Here is a 19,476-nt window from a genome sequence, read left to right as displayed (position 1 = left end):
TCTCATATGGTCTGAGTGCTAAGCCAGGGGAAACCCTGAGCACCACCAGGTGTGACCCCCAAAAATTAAATAAAGAGAAAAATACTGTAAAGAGAATTTCACATTTGCACCCTCCTAGCCTTGTGCGTCCCAAGGGGAAATGCACCCACTCTTCCTACCCCTGCCCTTCCATCCGTAGGAAGTGCTGGTGGAGCTCCTGGAACAGTGTGCTGACGGGCTGTGGAAGGCTGAGCGCTATGAACTCATTGCTGACATCTACAAACTCATCATCCCTATCTATGAGAAGCGCCGGGACTTTGAGGTATGTCCGAGTTGCGTCTTCCTGTGAGTAGGACAGCACGTGGGGACCCACCTCATGGAGACCCCATCGCAGGTCTCAGGCGTAACATCCCCATGGGCCCCATGACACTGACCTTCAACCCTGGACCACGTGGCTCCATCAATCTGATTTTGCCTGCAGAGAGATTTTGGGGTCCGTCTGTCTCACCTGCTCTGCCCAATCTCTCTGTCGGTGCAAACAAGTGCCCCTTTTAACCTTTCTAGCTGGAGTGGTGGAGGCAATACTAGGCTAAAGATGGTATTTCAGGCGGTCTGGGAAGACAGTATAGGAGCTCAGGATCTTGCCCTGCTTAAGACCACGTATAAGGATCAGGACTGATCCTTGAGCATAGAGCCAGGAGTAACCCCTGAGGTGTGGCCCAAAAACAAACAAAAATATTTAGAAGCAATAGTATAGTGGGACGGGTGTTTACCTTGCTTGCTGCTGATCTGGATTTGATTTTCTGCACCCCATATAAGTCCTTGATCCAGGTGGTCACTCAAACCCTGCTTAGAAGTGATCCCTGAGCACAAAACCAGGAGTAAGTCCTGAGTAGTGCTGGTTGTGGCCCAAAACAAAAAAATCTGACATTCTAGGATCTTTCACCTGCAGCCTTCCCGGGGACCATCAGTGTGCCCAAGGCCGAAGGGATATTGGGGTGGGGGCACTCAACACCCAATCTGTCCTTTGGCCAGGACACAGAATGAAGCAATAATGAAGAACACCTGCTGCACCCATAAAGTTTATTCTTGATCCCCTAACTACAAGACATTTTCTTCCTTCTTTCTTTTCTTTCTTTCTTTTTCTTTGTTCTTTGTCTTTCTTTCTTTCCTTTCTTTCTCTTTGTTTCTCTTTTTCTTTCTTTCTTTCTCTCTTTCTTTCCTTCCTTCTCTTCCTTCCTTTCTTTCTTTCTTTTCTTTTCTTTCTTCTTTCTTTCCTTCCTTCTTTCTTTCTTCTTTCTTTCTTTCTTTCTTTCTTTCTTTCTTTCTTTCTTTCTTTCTTTCTTTCTTTCTTTCTTTCTTTCTTTCTTCTTTCTCTTTCTTTCTCTTCTTTTTCTCCTCCCTCCCTCCCTCCCTCCCTCTCTCCCTATTTCCCTCCCTCCCTCCCTCCCTCCCTTCCTTCCTTCCTTCCTTCCTTCCTTCCTTCCTTCCTTCCTTCCTTCCTTCCTTCCTTCCTTCCTTCCTTCTTTCCTTCCTTCCTTCCTTCCTTCCTTCCTTTCTTCCCTCCCTCCGCTCTCTGCTCAGAACCGACCCCTGGTGGTGCTTAGGGACACTATACACAGTGCCAGAACTGGAACCTGGGTGGTGGCCTACTGCCAGCCAGCCACGAGCCAGGGGAGCGCTTTCCCTCCTAAATTGGCTCTCCGGAAACCACCCTGGGCATGTTCATTTGTTGAGATTTTGCCATGGGAGCTGGGGACCGGGGGAGGACTGAGTGCCGCTGTGCTTTGCAGAGACTCGCCCACCTCTACGACACCCTGCACCAGGCTTACAGCAAAGTGACTGAAGTCATGCACTCGGGCCGACGGCTCCTGGGCACCTACTTCCGAGTGGCCTTCTTTGGACAGGTGAGGCTCTGTCTGTCATTTACAACACACGCACACACACACGCACACACACACACACACACACACACAAACCTTCACACGCAAACATACACCCATCCCTCCCTGTTATGATTTAACTTTATAAAGTTGTGCTTTGTAAATTTCCTGTTTCCTGAAAATTATGATTTGATGAATTGACTTTGATTCTTCTCTTTCTCTGTGGTAAACTTTCTGCCTTTTTTCCCCCTTCCTCTTTCTGTCTTTTCTTTATTCCTTTCTTAAGGCAGCGGTAAGTTCTCCATCTCTCACCCATTCTTAATGACATTTTAGTGAGGCTGGCCAAGTTTCCTTTACAAGTTGTTTGTCTGTTAGTTTTCCAGTCATTGCAAACTCAAAAATAAAAATTTAACAGTTTATTTCATTTACAGAAATAAATCATCTGTCTCCTCCATCAGTACTGCATGCCCTAAATCACCATTAAGACTGTCTGGTTTCTTTTTTTTAATCCCACGCATCTTGCCCATTTGTCATATAATACCGCCATGATAGTTTCCATTATCTTAGTTCAGAAATCCTGTCTAAAAGGTTGGGTGTAAGTTAACTGAAAGCTTCACCTCCGAGTCGCTAACATGATTCAATGGTGTCATGTTATAATCCCTAATTTATTTAGGGCCTGTGGGTTTTATTTTTATGAGTCTCATATAACCTTCGATTTATTCTGTTATTGTCTTTTAAAACGCTATAGCAATACCAGTTTACAGACAGTGAAACAGATGTGGAGGTAATTACACTCGATGCTTAAAAGCAAGTAATGTAGTGAAATGATTGTCTAAACTCTTAGTTTGATGTGGGTGCTTTATCTTTCATGTTCCTAGCCTGCGTTTATATATTTTTTAATATCCTCTATTTTTGGTATCATGTCCACTTTTTTGTTTTTTTGTTTTTTGTTTTTTTTTTTAGATCAGAAGCTTATTTTTTTTTCCCTTTCATTTGTTTCACCTATTAACTTCCATCTGACCCAATTTCCCTTTTAAACCTTTTTCACTTCCCCTGCGAGTGGAAGCTTTGTCCTGTGTGGACCACTGAAAAAAAAATAAATTATTTGTGCTAATAAAATCTATCCTGACTGCAGACCCCAGCCCTTGGATGCATCAATAAAGTAAAAATCAAGGGGCCAAGGCCCGGAGAGATAGCACAGTGGCGTTTGCCTTGCAAGCAGCCGATCCAGGACCAAAGGTGGTTGGTTCAAAATCCGGTGTCCCATATGGTCCCCCGTGCCTGCCAGGAGCTATTTCTGAGCAGACAGCCAGGAGTGACCCCTGAGCAACACCGGGTGTGGCCCAAAAACCAAAAAAAAAAAAAAAAAAAAATCAAGGGGCCCGAGAAAGAGCACAGTAGTAGGGTGTTTACCTTGCACGCAGCCCACACAGGACAGATCCCAGTTCTAGACCCATCATCCCATATGGTCCCCTGAGCCTGCCAGGGGCAATTTCTGAGTGCAGAGCCAGGGTAACCCCTGAGCACTGCCAAAAAAAAAAAAAAAGAATCATAAAATGCCTAAGTGCCCAATCCACTCCAGACCCAAATGCTTCCTTTTGCCCTGAAAAAAAAATCTTCTCAATGGAAGCAGTTACGAGCAGAGCTGGATTGTTTTCCTGTGCCTTCATTTCATCCTGCGGCTCCTTCTATCCTAGCAAGATCTGCTTTCAGGGGGAGTGAAACTGGTGTGAACCCCCCATCCCTGTCTACAGTGAGAACGCAGTCTGAACCCCCAAGTCTCCTCTTAACCACAGCGTTTGTGAGTGAGCCTCAGGCTCTACACCCTCCTCTCCTCCTCACTCGTAGGGAATCCTTGTTCTCCTTGTCCTTCCTCCATGGAACACTGGTTTGCATAGGATTTTATTTTTAGAATCATTATTGTATTTTTTTTAACTCATTAAAAAAATCCTTTCTGGGAGGTTCTTCTGGGACTCCAATTCAGGAAATTCCTCTAATCCAGGCTTTTGCATCACAGGGATTCTTTGAAGATGAAGATGGGAAGGAGTATATTTACAAAGAACCTAAGCTCACACCATTGTCGGAAATTTCCCAGCGCCTCCTGAAACTGTACTCAGCTAAGTTTGGGTCCGAAAATGTCAAGATGATTCAGGATTCTGGCAAGGTGCGCCTGTGGGCAGACACTATCATTTCAGTTAGGTAGGACAGGCCACAATCATGTCATCATAAGATATCTGTAGGAGGGAGCTGGAGCAATAGCACAGCGGCAGGGCATTTGCTTTGCATGCGGACAACCCGGGACAAACCTGGGTTCTATCCCCAGCATCCCATATGGTTTCCTGAGCCTGCCAGGAGCAATATCTGAGTGCAGAGCCAGGATTAACCTCTGTGTGCTGCCGGGGCTGGCCCCAAAACAAAAATGTCTGTAGGAGAAAAAGGACCCAAGAACTATGAATAACAGCTGTTAAGTTGTGAGCAGCTCTTGGTTCTGGCCTTCTCCTCTGTGCTGGCCACCTTCACTTAGCAGAACTTTCATGAGCACAGAAATGCCATCGCTGGGCAAAGGAAGGACCTTGTGAGAGAAGGGACAGGCTTCACCTCGTCATTGTTAAGCCCTGGGAATAGAGATACCACCTTGGCTTAGCCCAACCATCCATGATCTTACTGTTGATCTGAGTTCCCCAGGCACACATGGACAGAGGGATGAACAGTCAGATGAATGGATGGAGAGAGGGAGGGAGGAACAGATGACAGATGGATAGAACTGCTCTTCAACTGGCACATTGTTGGGTACAAGCTCACCTTTCCGCTTGGAGAAATAGCTTATGCTCTAGGGCACCCCAAGACCCTTTCTGCACCTCCATGTTCTTCCTATATGCTGGGGTTCTCTCTAATCTCAGAACATGCAGGAAACTGGGGATCCCCAACCACTTTTCCAGTAAGAACGGAAGGTTGGTCTTGTTCTGCCAGACCCTCAGGACTTTGTCCCTACCCTTCTTGACTCTTTACCCCTCTTTCTGGGTCCCAGGGGCCAGGGTGGGTCCTTTGCTGTCTTCACCTGAGAATCACCCACTTTCTTGCCCACACAATAGAGAAGGGACCAGGCAAGGGGAAAGTCTGACTGATGGGTTCAGGGTGCTGATAAAGCTGCTGGTTAGGATCCATATTTTTATCATTTTGTGGGGCTCTCCCAGCAGTGCTCAGGAATCACTCCTAGTGGTGCTTGGGGGACTTTATGGGATGCCAGGGATTGAACCCACATCTGCCACAGACAAGAAAAACACCCTCCCCACTTTCCTGTCTTCCAACCCGCAGGATTCATCTCATTTGCAGCCTAGCCCTGTTTTTGGTATCCCTCAACCTCTCTCTGCCGAGGCTGAGCACCCCTAGACTTTCTCCAGACCACCTTCTGCTGTCCTTTGGGGCAAGCGCCAGGGAAGGGAAGTCGGGCTTCCCCCCCTATTCAGATGGACTTTTAGCCACAAGCCCTGGTGTCCCCTCATATTCACACTGTCCTCCATGGGTACCAGCCCAGCTGGGCTTCTCTGAGAAATGCTAAAACTCTAGGTGCCTTGTTAGCAATGCTGGGTGGTTCTCAGGAAGGACTGAGAATGTTGCCCCCAGAAGCCCAAGATGGAGGCGTTGGCTACATGGTGACTGGCAAGATGCCCTCCCTGTACCCTGGACAACCCTCCCCGGGCCAGAGCAGAGAGAGCGAGCACCAAGGGCTCCTTTCTCTGCCATGTCTGTGTTCACACGGCTGTGGTGTTTGTGCTACCCATCTGCCCGAAACCTAAGTCACAACCCACCCCAGCCCCAGCCCTGTCACATGGGGCTTAGAGTGGTACAAATGGGGAGTGGGACAGAAACTTTCCAAGGGGTGCTACATGCAATCAAGGGCTTTCAACATACCTGTGTGCTTCCAGAAATGATGGGGATTGAGGCCAGAGTGATAGCACAGCAGGAAGGGCACTTGCCTTGCACAGAGCCAACCCTGGCATTCCTTATGTTCCCCTAATCATAGCCAGGTGTGATCCCTGATGGCAGAGCTAGAGTAAGCCCTGAGGCTGGCAGAATGATAGCACAGCAGGGAGGATGTTTGCCTTGCTGTGGCCTACCCAGATTCAATCTCCAGCATCCCATATGGTTCCCTGCAGAGCCTGTCAGGGGGAATTTCTGAATACAGAGTCAGGAGTAACCCCTGAGTGCAGCCAGGGATGGCCCAAAAACCAAAATTAAAAAAAAAAAAAAGGAGATAGTACTTTTATCAGGGACGAAGGCTGAAGGATAAGACTGTGCTTCCAGAATGTGGGACTGGAGAAATAGCGCAGCAGCAAGGGAAAGGTGCTTGCCTTGCATGTAGCTGATCTACATTCCATCCCCAGCAACCCTGTTGGGCCCCCAATACTGCCATGAGTGATTCCTGAGTGCAGAGCCAGGAGTAATTCCTGCACACCTCCAGGTGTGACTCAAAAACAAAAAATAGAATAATAAAATGTGTCCAGTGTAGACAGATGTAGAGGGGGTAAGTATTTGGAGCAACTGTAGCAAAAAGAGGGTTAGCAGGCTGTGAGCAGTGGGTATTTGCTACGCTTTATTCTCCAGCTTTTTGGAAATCTTTGAGAAAAATCTTTCACCAGTAGCAGGTAGGAAATGCTTCTTAGGTGCTGCCAGAGATTGTCCCCCAAGTGACCTGGCCTGCCTGCCTTTGTTCTGCTGCCACCAGGTCAACCCCAAGGACCTGGATTCCAAGTACGCCTACATTCAGGTCACCCATGTCACACCTTTCTTCGACGAGAAGGAACTGCAGGAAAGGAAAACGGAGTTTGAGAGGTGCCATAATGTCCGCCGGTTCATGTTTGAGCTGCCCTTCACGCAGGGGGGTCGACGGCAGGGAGGCGTCGAGGAGCAGTGTAAACGGAGAACCATCCTCACAGGTATGCCACCCTGGGCCACGCTCAGAGCCACAGCCGGGGGCCAGGCCATGGTCCAGCTTGCTAGACACACGGCTGACCCGGGTTGGATCCCTGTATCCCATAGGGTCCCACAAGCCCTACTGGGAGTGATCCTGTGTGCAGAGCCAGGAGTAACCCTGTCAGGTTTGGCCCAAAAGCCAAAGGGAGAAAAGAAACAAGCAGGTAAGGCATTTGCCTTGCATGTGGCTGGCCCAGGTTCAGTTCCTGGCACCACTATGGTCTACCGCCAAATACCTCTAGACTAGCGTGTAAGACCAGACGAAAGCACTGAGCATCGCTGGGTGTGACACCCTCCATCCCCCACATCTTTGGGGAATTAGGGCATGATTTTTACCTTCTTTGGAGTGCCCCTCTTCCATCTTGGATCAAGATAGGCGTGTGACTGGGGTAACTGAAAATAAAACATTTCACTTGCAATAAAAATGAGCAGTTTAGGGCCCGGAGAGATAGCACAGCGGCGTTTGCCTTGCAAGGAGCCGATCCAGGACCAAAGGTGGTTTGTTCGAATCCCGGTGTCCCATATGGTCCCCTGTGCCTTCCGGGAGCTATTTCTGAGCAGACAGCCAGGAGTAACCCCTGAGCACCGCCGGGTGTGGCCCAAAAACCAAAAGAAAAAAGAAAAAAAAATAGCAGTTTAGGGGCCAGAGAGATAGCATGGAAGTAAGGCATTTGCCTTGCATGCAAAAGAATGGTGGTTCGAATCCCGGCATCCCATAAGGTCTCCTGAGCCTGCCAGGATTTCTTGCATAGAGCCAGGAGTAACCCCTGAGTGCTGCCAGGTGTGACCCAACCAAAAACCAAAAACAAAACAGTTTAGGGCCAGAGTGATAGCACAATGGTAGAGTGTTTGCCTTGCATGCAGCCAACCTGGGGCAAACCTGGGTTCATTACCTGTCATCCCTTATGGTCCCCCAAGCCTACAAGGAGCAATTTTTGAGAACAGAACCAAGAGTAACCCCTGAACACCACCAGATGTGGCTTAGAAACCAAAAATAATAGTAATAATTAATATTGATATAGGCTGGAGAGATAGCATGGAGTCAAGGGCATTTGCCTTGCATGCAGAAGGACAGTGGTTCGAATCCCAGCATCCCATATGGTCCCCCGAGCCTGCCAGGAGCGATTTCTGAGCACAGAGCCAGGAGTAACTCCTGAGCGCTGCCGGGTGTGACCCAAAAACTAAAAAAAAAAAAAATTAATAATGATAATAGCAATATTTAAAATAATCAGTTTGCTGAGTCTAGTGATAACACAGCAGGGAGGGTATTTGCCATGTATGTGCTGACCTGGGTTTGATCCTTAGCATCCCATATGCTTCCCTGAGCCTGCCAGGAGTAGTTTCTGAGCAGAGCCTGAAATAACCCCTGAGCACCACCACCTGTGGGCCCCCAAACCAAACCAAACCAAAATAATAGCCATTAGGGGCCAGAGAGACAGTACAGAATTTAAGGTATTTTACCTGCACGTGGCCCAGCCTGGTCTGATCCCTGCCATCACATGAGACCCCAAGCATGGCCAGGTGCATTTCTGGTGCCCCTCAGCATCCTGGGGTAGCCAGTAACCCTGGCACAGAAGAGCCGAGCAGTGTTCCTTGCCTTGAACTGGGCACATCTGTTCATGATTTACTGGGAGGTGACAATTTATTTCCTGTAACCCACTTGGGAAAAATCCTCAAAGAAAATAAATTCAAATCAGCAGAGAGGGGGCAGGAGTGATAGCTGAGTAGGAAGAGCTCTTGTCTTGCATGCAGCTGTCCTAAATTCAATCCCCGACATCCCATATGATCCCCTAAGCACCATGAGAAGTGATTCGTGAGAACTGAGCCAGGAATGAGCCCTGAGCACCTTTGGGTGTGGCTAAAAAACTTATTTTAACAAATCAAAGAGGCTTGTGCGTTTCCCCACTGTTGAGACACTTTTCGTGGCTGGAGCCAGTCAAACTGGGAAACCTCCCACAGCTCATCTTGAAGGCTGTAGGCTCGGGTGTCTGCCTGGGTGAGAGGCTCAGGGGCCACCCCACCCACCCACCATTTGTATTCTACTTTTTTTTTAATTTTTGGGCCACACCCGGTGACGCTCAGGGGTTACTCCTGGCTATGTGCTCAGAAATCGCTTCTGACGGGGCCGGGTAGGTGGCGCTGGAGGTAAGGTGTCTGCCTTGCAAGCGCTAGCCAAGGAAGGACCGCGGTTCGATCCCCCGGCGTCCCATATGGTCCCCCCCAAGCCAAGGGCGATTTCTGAGCACATAGCCAGGAGTAACCCCTGAGCGTCAAATGGGTGTGGCCCAAAAACCAAAAAAAAAAAAAAATCGCTTCTGACTTGAGAGACCATATGGGACGCCAGGGGCTCAAACTGTGGTCCGTCCTAGGTCAGCTGTGTGCAAGGCGAACGCTCTACCGCTATGCCACCACTCCAGCCTCTGTATTGTACATTTTAAATGGATGGATCATGTGTCATGATGTCTCAGGAAAGACTTTTTTTTTCCTGGACCACCAGGAAACAATGCGCAGGCTCAAATCCAGTGTGGCCGTACGTCTCTCCTTCCTTCCCTGCTGAGACCAAAGTTCTAGTTTCTGACTTTGAGAGGATTTTCGGGGACACTCCACACTCCTGTTTGCAGAACCTCAAGGTTAATGTCCAGCACGGAGCCCTGTGCCGAGCTTGGGAACGGTCGATGATTGCCTCTTCAGCACCCACAAATGTCAGTTAGGCAAGACAGCCACACCCCCGGCTGAGTCATTTTCAGAGAATTGCTGAGGACTGATGGGCCTGTTCTCTGAGGCTGGACTTGGGGACTTGGAGCTTCAGGACCCTGAAGCTCTGGAGAATTGCAGAGTCCAGGGCCCTGCCCATTCACACTGAGTCAGAAGGGGTGTGTCATTCCCCCACACCAGGTTGAGGCCTACAGTCTTTATAGGTGGTGGGTGCTCATATGGGCAGCCCGCTTCTATAGGGTGAAAGTCAGGTCAAGATCATTCTCTGCCTTGCCTCGGAGGCTGTTTCCTCGAAGGTTGAGGGGAGGGGGCTAGTTCTAGAAACCACCAACCAAGGTACTTTTCTGGGCATTATCTTCGGGGTGCCAGGGTGCTGTTCTGTCACCCAGCTTTGTCAGATTAGATATCAGAGCCAGGGGACAAAGAGTAAATTCCTTCACTCAGATGTCAAGGAGATGCCCGTGTTGGCCGAGGATGTTGTGACTCTGGGAAAAGGGGGTTCCTTCCCCCCTGATACACTTCCCATATACCTAGAGTTTAACATGGAAAATGCTGAGCTTCTCACCAAGGGAATTGTCTCATATCCTTGAGTCTGGTTTAGGAGCCAGTGGAGTTACCAAAAAGGGGAATAGATTAGGAACTGTTTTGGTGGAAATGTCATACCTGGGGGTGCTCAGGGATCGATCATTTCTTTTTTTTGAGAAAGAGAAGAGGAGAGGAGAGAAACAGAGACAGAGAGAGAGACAGAGAGAGAAGGGGATCGATCATTCTTGGCAGTGTTGGGAACCCTGTGAGGTGCCAGAAATCAAACCCAGATCGGCCACATGTAAGGCATGCGCTGTTCCCATTGTGCTGTCGCTTCAGGCCCTGGAGGTTTGCTCTTCCACATTCCCTGGGGATTCTCCTAACAAGCAAGAAGTTAGTGTCTGGAGCAGAACCTTTCAGAACAGCAATGGGGATAGAGGGAGGAGGCAGTTTTGATACGCAAGGAATCTGCTCTGACTCTGCCTAGCAGAGCCAAGTTAATGCCTGTAGGGATTTGGGGTCCCCAGGAGATCACATGCTTGCTGTTAGGGGCAAAGGCAGGTGCAGATAGTCAAAGTACAGACAGAACATTGGCACATACAGGGTCATGTATCATATGGGATGGGACGTCCTCTGTGTTTTTGCACAGGGAATGGGGCCAGAGATCTAGATTCCAGGGTCTGGCCTTCCCCCCCCCCCCCAAACAGCTTTCTGTCCCACCAAGAAAGTCCCTGTTATTACCAGGGGGTTCTTTGGGCCAATCAAAGCCAAAAGTTATGGGGAGGGGGTTATCCTGAATCCCACCTCAGAGGCCAGAGTGGGTTTGCTCTGGTTTCCTTAATCCTGCACCTAGCTCTGGATTTTTCTGTCATGATTCCCGGGGGTGTGTGTGTGTGTGTGTGTGTGTGTGTGTGTGTGTGTGTGTGTGTGTGTGTGTGTGTGTGTGTGTGTGTAATATATATATATATGGTTTATATATATACATATATATATATATGGTTTTTGTGTTTTTATTTGGGGGGGGATTGGGCCACACCCAATGGTGCTTAGGTGTTACTCCTGGCTCTGCACTCAGAAATCACTCCTGGCAGGCTTGGGGACCATATGGGATGCCAGGGATCAAATCCAGGTCTGTCCCAGGTCAGCCATGTGCAAGGCATATGCCCTATCACCGTGCTATCGCTCTGACCTGTGTTTTTTGTTTTGTAAAGCACATCCATGCCCTTCCGGTGAGTCATAGGTTCTGTTTTGACAAAGAAGGAAAGGGAGGGGAAGCAGAGTCACAGCAAAGCTTCATTGATCAGTAACAAGTTCAAGATGGACAGATCAGGGAATTCCTAAGACTTTGAACTTGAGAAGCTGGCCGTGGTGTTGTTTGTTCTGCGGCTGCACGTGTGACCTTGGACCTTACAGAAGGGTGTGGGAGAGAGGTAGGGCAGCCATATCTGCCCTCTGAACCTAGCTCAGATGCCCATTCCTGACTCAAGCTCTTAGCTTTGTCTACCAATGGTGTGATTCCTTAGCAGGGGTTCACATCTATACATTATCAAACCTTGGAGTCCAGGCCAGTCCATGGAGAGGAGTGAGTTTGCCAAAACATTGCCAGGGATCTCTGTAAGGAAATTGCATTCTGACCTGGCCTGCTTGTGATGGCTCGAAACCCTGGTCTTGTTCTTAGTGTTTTCAAAGCCACTTTCTACCTCCAGCTCTCTCAGCAGAGCTGAACATTCAGAAAGAAGAAACACAGAAGGGCCAGAGCAATAGCACAATAGGGAAAGCACTTGCCTTGCACATAGCCTTGCATGTAGCTATTCAGGTTCGATCCAAGGCATCCCATAGAGACCCAGATCACCAGCAGGAGTGATTCCTGAGTGCAGAGCCAGTAGTAAGCCCTGAGTCTGAGCACTGCCGGATATGGCCCATGAAACAAAAAGCGAAGAAAAAAGAAGTAGGAAGGCCAGAGCTAGCTCCCCAAAGATAAGCATCTCCAAAGGACCCCTGACCTCACACAACTGTAAAAGGAGCTGATGGCTCATTTCAGGGAATGTGGGTGGGTATCTGGGTCCTTGTCTGTCCCTAAATGGGTCAGGACCAGGGAGGATACAGCAAGGAAGGTGCCTGCCTTGCATATGCGATCCCCAGCACCTCATTTAGTCCCAGATAGGCAGGAGTGATAGTATAGTGAGTAAGGAGCTTTCCTGGCATATAGCTGGGTGGGTTTCATCCTCAGCATCCAATGTGAACCCCCAGTCCTCGCCATGAGTGATCCCTGAGTGCAGAGCCAGGAGTCAGCCTTGAGCCCTTCCAGATGTGGCTTTAGTGGGGGGACCGAATAACAGTACATCTAGCACCCCTGCAGCCCCATGCCCGCAGTGAGACAGTGCAGGGTCACCCTGGAACCCTTCTTGCCACAGCGATCCACTGCTTCCCTTACGTGAAGAAGCGGATCCCCGTCATGTACCAGCACCACACGGACCTGAACCCCATCGAGGTGGCCATCGATGAGATGAGCAAGAAGGTGGCCGAGCTGCGGCAGTTGTGCGCAGCGGCCGACGTGGACATGATCAAGCTGCAGCTGAAACTGCAGGGCAGCGTGAGTGTGCAGGTGAGTGTGAGCAAGGGAGTGTGCGGGCTTGTCTGGAGAGTGTGACAACTCAGGTGAGCTCAGGATGGGAGTTTCAGCATTGCATGGAGGTGAGTGGCGACCTTGCTCTCTGCTCCCATTGCTCCCCCTGGACCTGGGCAACTTCCTTGGGGGGGGACAGAGAGGTGGCAGCCACTCATCCTGGTGCAAAGTGTGGTCCCTTTCCTTGTGGACCGTGTGAGGGAGTCAGTGTGTGGTCACCCTTAATGTAGGACCCAACTCTAAGTTCTTAAGTTTGGACACTTTTTTTCTTTTTTGGTTTTTGGGCCACACCCAGTAATGCTCAGGGGCTACTCCTGGCTTGGGAGACCATATGGAACGCCTGGGGTCAAATCCAGATCCATTCTGGGTCAGCCTTGTGCAAGCGCCCTACCACTTCGCCACCGCTCTGGCCCATGGACACTTAATTTTGTGTTACTTGGTTAAGGGCCACACTGGGTGCTGTGAGGAGGCTGAGTGCAGCTCAGCAGGTGATCTGGACTCTTTCCAGGAGTTTGAGGGACCAGAGTGATGGGGATCAAGCTTGAGCTCCCTCCATCCCTCCCACAGAGCGCACACCCCTGCCTAGAAACCAGGTCCCAGTGCCAGATTTCAAAGCACTGGTACTTCCTATGCCAAGCAAACCCAAGGCATGGGGAAGGGGTGGAGGCTGAGCGTATAAAATCAAATAACAGAGAAAAGGCAGTGAGCTTTCCATTTCTTTATTTATTTATTTATTTATTTATTTATTTATTTATTTTGGTTTTTTTTTGGGGGGCCACACCCGGAGGTGCTCAGGGGTTACTCCTGGCTGTCTGCTCAGAAATAGCTCCTGGCAGGCACGGGGGACCATATGGGACACCGGGATTCGAACCAACCACCTTTGGTCCTGGATCGGCTGCTTGCAAGGCAAACCGCTGTGCTATCTCTCTGGGCCTTCTTTTTTTATTTTTTAATTAGTTTATTTAAGCACCATGTTTACAAGGTTGTTCATCATATGATTGGTGTGAGTTTCTTTTTCCACACATAAAATGTTGTTCGTGATTATTTTCAGTCATACAATGTCTAATAGCCTTCACCAGTACACATTTCCTACCACCAATGTCCCCAGTTGTCCTCCTTCTCTCCCCTTTGCCTCTCTATGGCAGACCTTCTGTCTTTCTTTCTCTTTCTTCTTTCCTCTCTTTCTCTTTCTTTTCTTTCTTCTTTTTTTCTTTTTTCTCTCCTCCTCCTCTTCTTCCTCTTTTTCCTCCTTCTCCTCCTCCCCCACTCCTCTCTTTCTCTCACTTTCTTTTTTTCCCTTTTACATGCTGAGACATTGTGGTTTGCACTATTGTTACTGAAGGGGGCCTCATGCCTATCAGTTTTTCTCCTTCCAGCACCCCCAGTTCTTGTCCAGAGTGATTATTTCCCACTATCCTTGTTATTGTGGTCCCTTCTCTTGCCCTCACTGTGCTCCTCATGCTTTGTGGCTTTTGTTAAACTACAAACTAACTGGAGTGCAGAATCCCACCTAACTACTCCAGTGCTAACAGCCTCTTCCTTCGGACCATAACCAAGCTCTTCCTTCTCTCCCCAGGTCAATGCAGGCCCGCTGGCCTACGCCCGGGCTTTCTTAGACGACACAAACACCAAAAGATATGCGGACAATAAGGTGAAGCTACTGAAGGAAGTGTTCAGGTGAGGGCTCTGGATCCACTCTCACTGCCCTACTCCAGCTTTCTTCCAGGAGAAAGGCCACTGGGACTCAGGCCTCTCTTTGTCTCTCTCTTTTTTCATCAGTTTCTCTCTGTTTCTATCTCCATCTTCATTTCTGTCTCTCTCTCTCTCACTCTCTCCTTCCTCCCCTGCAGGCAGTTTGTGGAGGCCTGTGGCCAGGCCTTGGCCATCAACGAACGTCTGATCAAGGAAGACCAGCTTGAGTACCAGGAAGAGATGAAGGCCAACTACCGAGAAATGGCCAGGGAGCTCTCAGAGATCATGCGTGAGCAGGTTCGTGCCCATGGCATCCCCGACACACACACACACACACACACACACACACACACACACACACTCAGCCTCAGCCTCCTTCCAAAGCCCTGGTACCTGGAAATAGCATCACAGGTTTTGGGGGAACAGCTGCCCTGTCTTAACAAAACCAGCCCCGTCTTCTCCACTGCTCTCAGAAGGGAGTGCAGTTCCTCTCTTTGCTTTCCTACTGCAATCCTGTGTAAAAGCAAACAAACAATCAAAATAAACATAAAAAAGAAGCCCCTAACCCCTTCCCCTTTTTGGACCCCATTTTAGTTTCACAATTCTCTGGGGTTCTCCAGGCTGGTGTCAAGGGCTATCTGTCATGTACCTATCCTATGACATTGCAAGAAATAGGGTCGGGATGCAAAATGATAGGACAAGGGCAGGGGAAGGACACTTGCCTTATATGCAGTTGACCTGGGTTCCATCCCTGGTATCCCCTAAGCCTGCCAGGAGCGATCCCTGAGTGCAGAGCCAGGAATAACCCCTGAACATCTCTGGGTGTGGCCCCAAAATTAAAATTAAAAACAAAATGAGTTTCTCCCATTTGGGATTCTTCTTGGCTAACCTGCATGTCGGCACAAGCTCTTGGCTGCTTCCTTCATATATCCTGGTATTCTGGCCAAATATTTTGGTTTCCCACATGGACTCCATCCAGGGGGGCATTGCATCTGTGGGCACAGTGAGGTACAAGTGACCAGGAGCCAAGTGAATATTAGAGGACCACTTCCTCATGTTATGGGTTCGAGGGATGCCTGGCCTTGATGTCACAGACCCGCTTCTGCCTCTGCCCTACCTTGGTGTTTCCTGCTCTCATCACCACATCTGGGCTGATTCTGCCTGGACACAGATGTTTTGGGCACTGCAGAAACCAGCCTCACACTAACCATTCTGCTTTCTCTCTCCCTCACGCGGACACCTGCAGATGGGATGGTAACGTCACTTTCTTTCTCATTTCCTTCTTGCAGGCTTTGAAAAGTGGGCTCAGGTGTAGTTATTCTGGATTTAGGCAACTGTGGTTGTGCATGGCCTGAGGTCTGGCTAAGCAGGAAGGAAAGTGAGGAGTTCAGAGGGAGTAGAGAGCCCTTAAGGGTGCATTTTTGAACAAAGCTCAAGGGATTTTTACCTAAAACCTCCAGAGTATGTATACGGAGAATTGGCCTAGGAGGTGGCCACAGAGAAGAGACAAGAGCAATTATTTGCCTTGCACAGTTGACCTGGGTTTGATCACCTGCATCTCATATGGTCTCCCGAGCACCACCAGGAGTGATTCCTGAGTGCAGAGACAGGAGTAACCAACCCCTGAGCACTGCAGGTAAAGCTCCCCACATTGGGGCATTTAATGTGGTGCAGGTTCAAAGGGCACCCAGAAGTTTCCATTACTCAGCCACTAGGAAGATGGGACTCCTTGACAGTGAATTGGAGCAGCCTGGCTTTGTGGTTATGGGGCAAGGACCAGTTTGAGTTTGTAGATGGGCAAGTTTCTTCTCCAAAAAGCACCCTACATTACTAAACATGAGAGCAAGATGAATAGGAGGGTTGGCCACCAGTTCACAATCTCCCCTGGGTTGGAAATCTGTGGGGGCCCCAAGAAAAGGAGCATTGGAGACTCCAAGAGAAGATGCTTACAGGTCCCTTTTCATCCATGATGTAGGTCAGGTTCCACGTTGTTGACTCGGGGTTTGAATGTGATTTTTATTATACAGAAATTGGCACAGAACAATAGCCCAGTGGGTAGGGTGCTAGGCCTACACACTACCAACCAGGTGTGTATCTCTCAGCATCCCAAATGGTCCTCTGAGCCCTTCAAAGAGTGATCACAGTACAGAGAGTGCCGAGGGAGGAAGTTCTGAGCTCCATGGATGTTGGACCCAAAACTAAATAAAAGTAAGAAACATCTGGCATTAACAGAGTGTCTTAGAATCGAGGCAACCTCCCCCAAATTTGGTGATTTCTAGAGATGGTTTCAAGTTTCACTTACCATGAAGGGATGCCCATTCTAGGCTCGGTCTAGAATGGCTCGGGTCTCCGCCTTGCTGCTCAGAGTCTAGACCAGTGTTCCTGTCCCTACCCACTCTCCATCAGAGGGCCACCTCCCAACTGCCCTTGGTCCTGGGAGGGCTTTGTAACACACCTGTGTGTTTCTGTACCTCAAGATCTGCCGCTGAGGAGAAGGCAGCCGTGCTCTCCAACTCTGTCCACATCTTTTAACGCCATCAGTGGCACCCCGACCAGCACACTGTCCACGGCATGACCAGCTCGTCCTCCGTCGTTGTGAGCCTGTCGGGGCTAAACTCAGGACGATTTCCACAGCTGAGCCTTCTGCTCACACTGGACAGGGGAGAGCAGAGCACTAGGACACATCTGAGGGACGGAGCTGGGAGCAAAGCCTCAGAGACAACCCCTTTGCCTCCCGCCCCGTCCCCCCCTGACTGGACTTCTGGAAGAGCCCCACCTCTCTGTCTTGAACTCTCACTGGCAATAGTCAACCTTTTCATGATGTCTTAACAAAAGTGTTGTGGTGAACCAAGCAGGCTTGGTCTGGACTCCTCCCCTTCCAGAGTCGGATGAAATTTCGTGAACGGAACCTTCTAGAATGAATGTACCTACAAAGTGGGAACAAAACACTGAAATGGAGCCAGAAAGTCAAGAGCCCTTTTTGCCTTGAGGCTGGAAAAATCTTGATAAATATTTTTCTCTCTATTTTTTTTTCCCCCTCTTCTCCCCCTCTGTGGCACATTCAGGTTGAATACAAGAACTATTTTTTGTGACTAGTTTTTGATGACTAAGGAGCAATGGACCATTGATTGTGAATTTTTTTTTGTACACAGTGGAGGCTCAGAGCGTTTTCATTCACGGGACTCACGGTGACAGGAACAGAGACCTTTGACAACCTGTGCTCCAGACTCACGGAGCTGTTTCGAACCAAAAGGCCTGTATTAATAAACAGCTATGCTACTGAACTCTCCACAAGCAGTGCAGTATGTTGTGATGTACGTAGGGTTTGTCACCACACTCTCAGCAGTCCGGATCAGACAATTCCAGGGTCTACACAGTTAATGTCCTCCCAAGGCTGCCTACCCCTCCCCGGGTTTTATTGGGGGCCTCATCCACACTGGTTGGCAGTCTACACAGCATCCTTCACCTCTTCACCTTGTGTTCTTGTACATACTAAATATGCAATATAAGACACACATAGTCTTTGCTCTGCTGGCTTGAGAAACTCTTTTCGAAATGTCATCCCTTTGCCAAAAAGTGGAAGGTGGAACTTGTAAAGCGTAAATTCTGTGGTGAGGCGTGGTGTCGTTGAACCCTTTCACCTCCTTTTCTTTTTTTTTTTTTTTTTCCTTTGAGACATTCCTTGAGTCATTTTATAATGGGGCAAATAAAGGTTGTTTGTTTGTTTTTTTGGTTTGTTTTTATTTTATTTTATTTAACTAGAATCTCTGTGCTGCTGTAATCAGACTGTACCGCATCTGTATTAAAAACAGCGTGGCTGATTTTTCCGGGGAGTGAATGCTGGGTATTATTTGATGGCACTGAGGGGGCAGGATACTGAAATATATGGGAATGAAATGTCATAGTTGATTTTGGTTTTGGGCTTGGGGGCCACGCCTGGCAGTGCTCTGAGCTTACTCCTGGCTCTGTGCTCAGGAGTCAGGTCACGTCCTAGCAGAGCTTATGGGTTCAGGGAAATGAACTAGGGGTTCAGGGTTATATGTCAAAGAAGCACCTTACTTGGCTGTGTTTTCTCTCTCTTTTAATATTTTTAAACTTTATTGATTGATTAATTGATTGAGTGGTTTGTTGGTGCCACCATGGCACTCAGGAGTTACTCTTGGCTCTACACACAGAAATCGGTCCGCTGGGCAGGCTGGGGGACCATAGGGGTGCTGGGAATCAAACGGGGTTCCTCCAAGGTCAGCCACATGCAAGGCAAATACTGCCCTACCACTATGCTATCTCTCTGCCCCACCATTTTCTCTCTCTCTCCCTTTCTTTCTTTCTCTTTCTTCTCCTCTCTTTCTTCTCTCTCTCTCTCTCACTCCTCTCTCTCTCTCTCCTCTTCTCTCTCTCTCTCTCTCTCTCTTCTCACCCTGTTTGTAAAATGCACTTTTAACACTGGAATATAAGTCAGTTTGCTAAGCAGAGGCCTGAGTTCCATCCCCAGCTCTGCAAGGATTCCTGAGCATGTTAGGAGGATTTCCACATCTGGAACTGAGATCTAACCCCGGAGCACCACTGGGTGTGGGCCCATACCATTCCCTCCTTTCTCAAAACTTAATTACTGTGGAGCTGAAGTGATAGTGCAGTGGATAGAGTGTTTTTACCTCACACATGGCCCAACCCAGGTTTGATCCCTGACATCCCATATGGTCCACCCCCAAACCTGCAGGAGTGATATCTGAGCGCAGAGCCAGGAGTAAATACTGCATACCACCAGTTTTGGCCCAAAAACAACTAACCAAACAAAAAATAGCATTAGTTAACTGAAGAAGATACTAAAAGGAAGTAGGAGGTGGTTGAAGGAAGCAAGATGGAGCAGTCTCACCCCTCTTGAAACTGGGTTCTGAAAGCCTTGGGTATGCTCTGTGCCAGGCCATCATCAGCCTTTGCCTGTTTCCACGCTGCAGATGGCTGGCAGTGCCCTCTGGAATTCTCGCTTCAGTGTTCTGTTGCCCAGGGCCTGGTTTCTAGTGGGGACTCCTGAGGTCTGGGTTCACACAGACACTTGATTTTCCTCTGCAGCTGTCCCAGATT

The 19,476-nt window shown here is 48.9% G+C and overlaps 1 protein-coding gene across 1 annotated transcript in view; it reads left to right on the top strand.

The window, feature by feature from the left end:
- The window catches only part of DOCK9 (dedicator of cytokinesis 9), a 258,564-nt gene extending 241,595 nt beyond the window's left edge, over positions 1-16,969 (top strand). Inside the window, 9 exon segments of the mRNA XM_049778520.1 lie at positions 179-301; positions 1,773-1,886; positions 2,611-2,646; positions 3,880-4,026; positions 6,589-6,799; positions 12,491-12,681; positions 14,279-14,379; positions 14,553-14,728; positions 16,872-16,969. Of these exon segments, the coding sequence (XP_049634477.1) occupies positions 179-301; positions 1,773-1,886; positions 2,611-2,646; positions 3,880-4,026; positions 6,589-6,799; positions 12,491-12,681; positions 14,279-14,379; positions 14,553-14,728; positions 16,872-16,969 (1,197 nt within the window).
- The last annotated feature ends 2,507 nt before the right edge of the window (positions 16,970-19,476 follow it).

Source organism: Suncus etruscus, chromosome 8 (genome assembly GCF_024139225.1).
Source record: "Suncus etruscus isolate mSunEtr1 chromosome 8, mSunEtr1.pri.cur, whole genome shotgun sequence".
NCBI classification, from domain to species: domain Eukaryota; kingdom Metazoa; phylum Chordata; class Mammalia; order Eulipotyphla; family Soricidae; genus Suncus; species Suncus etruscus.
This window is presented reverse-complemented; position numbering and strand designations above follow the sequence as displayed.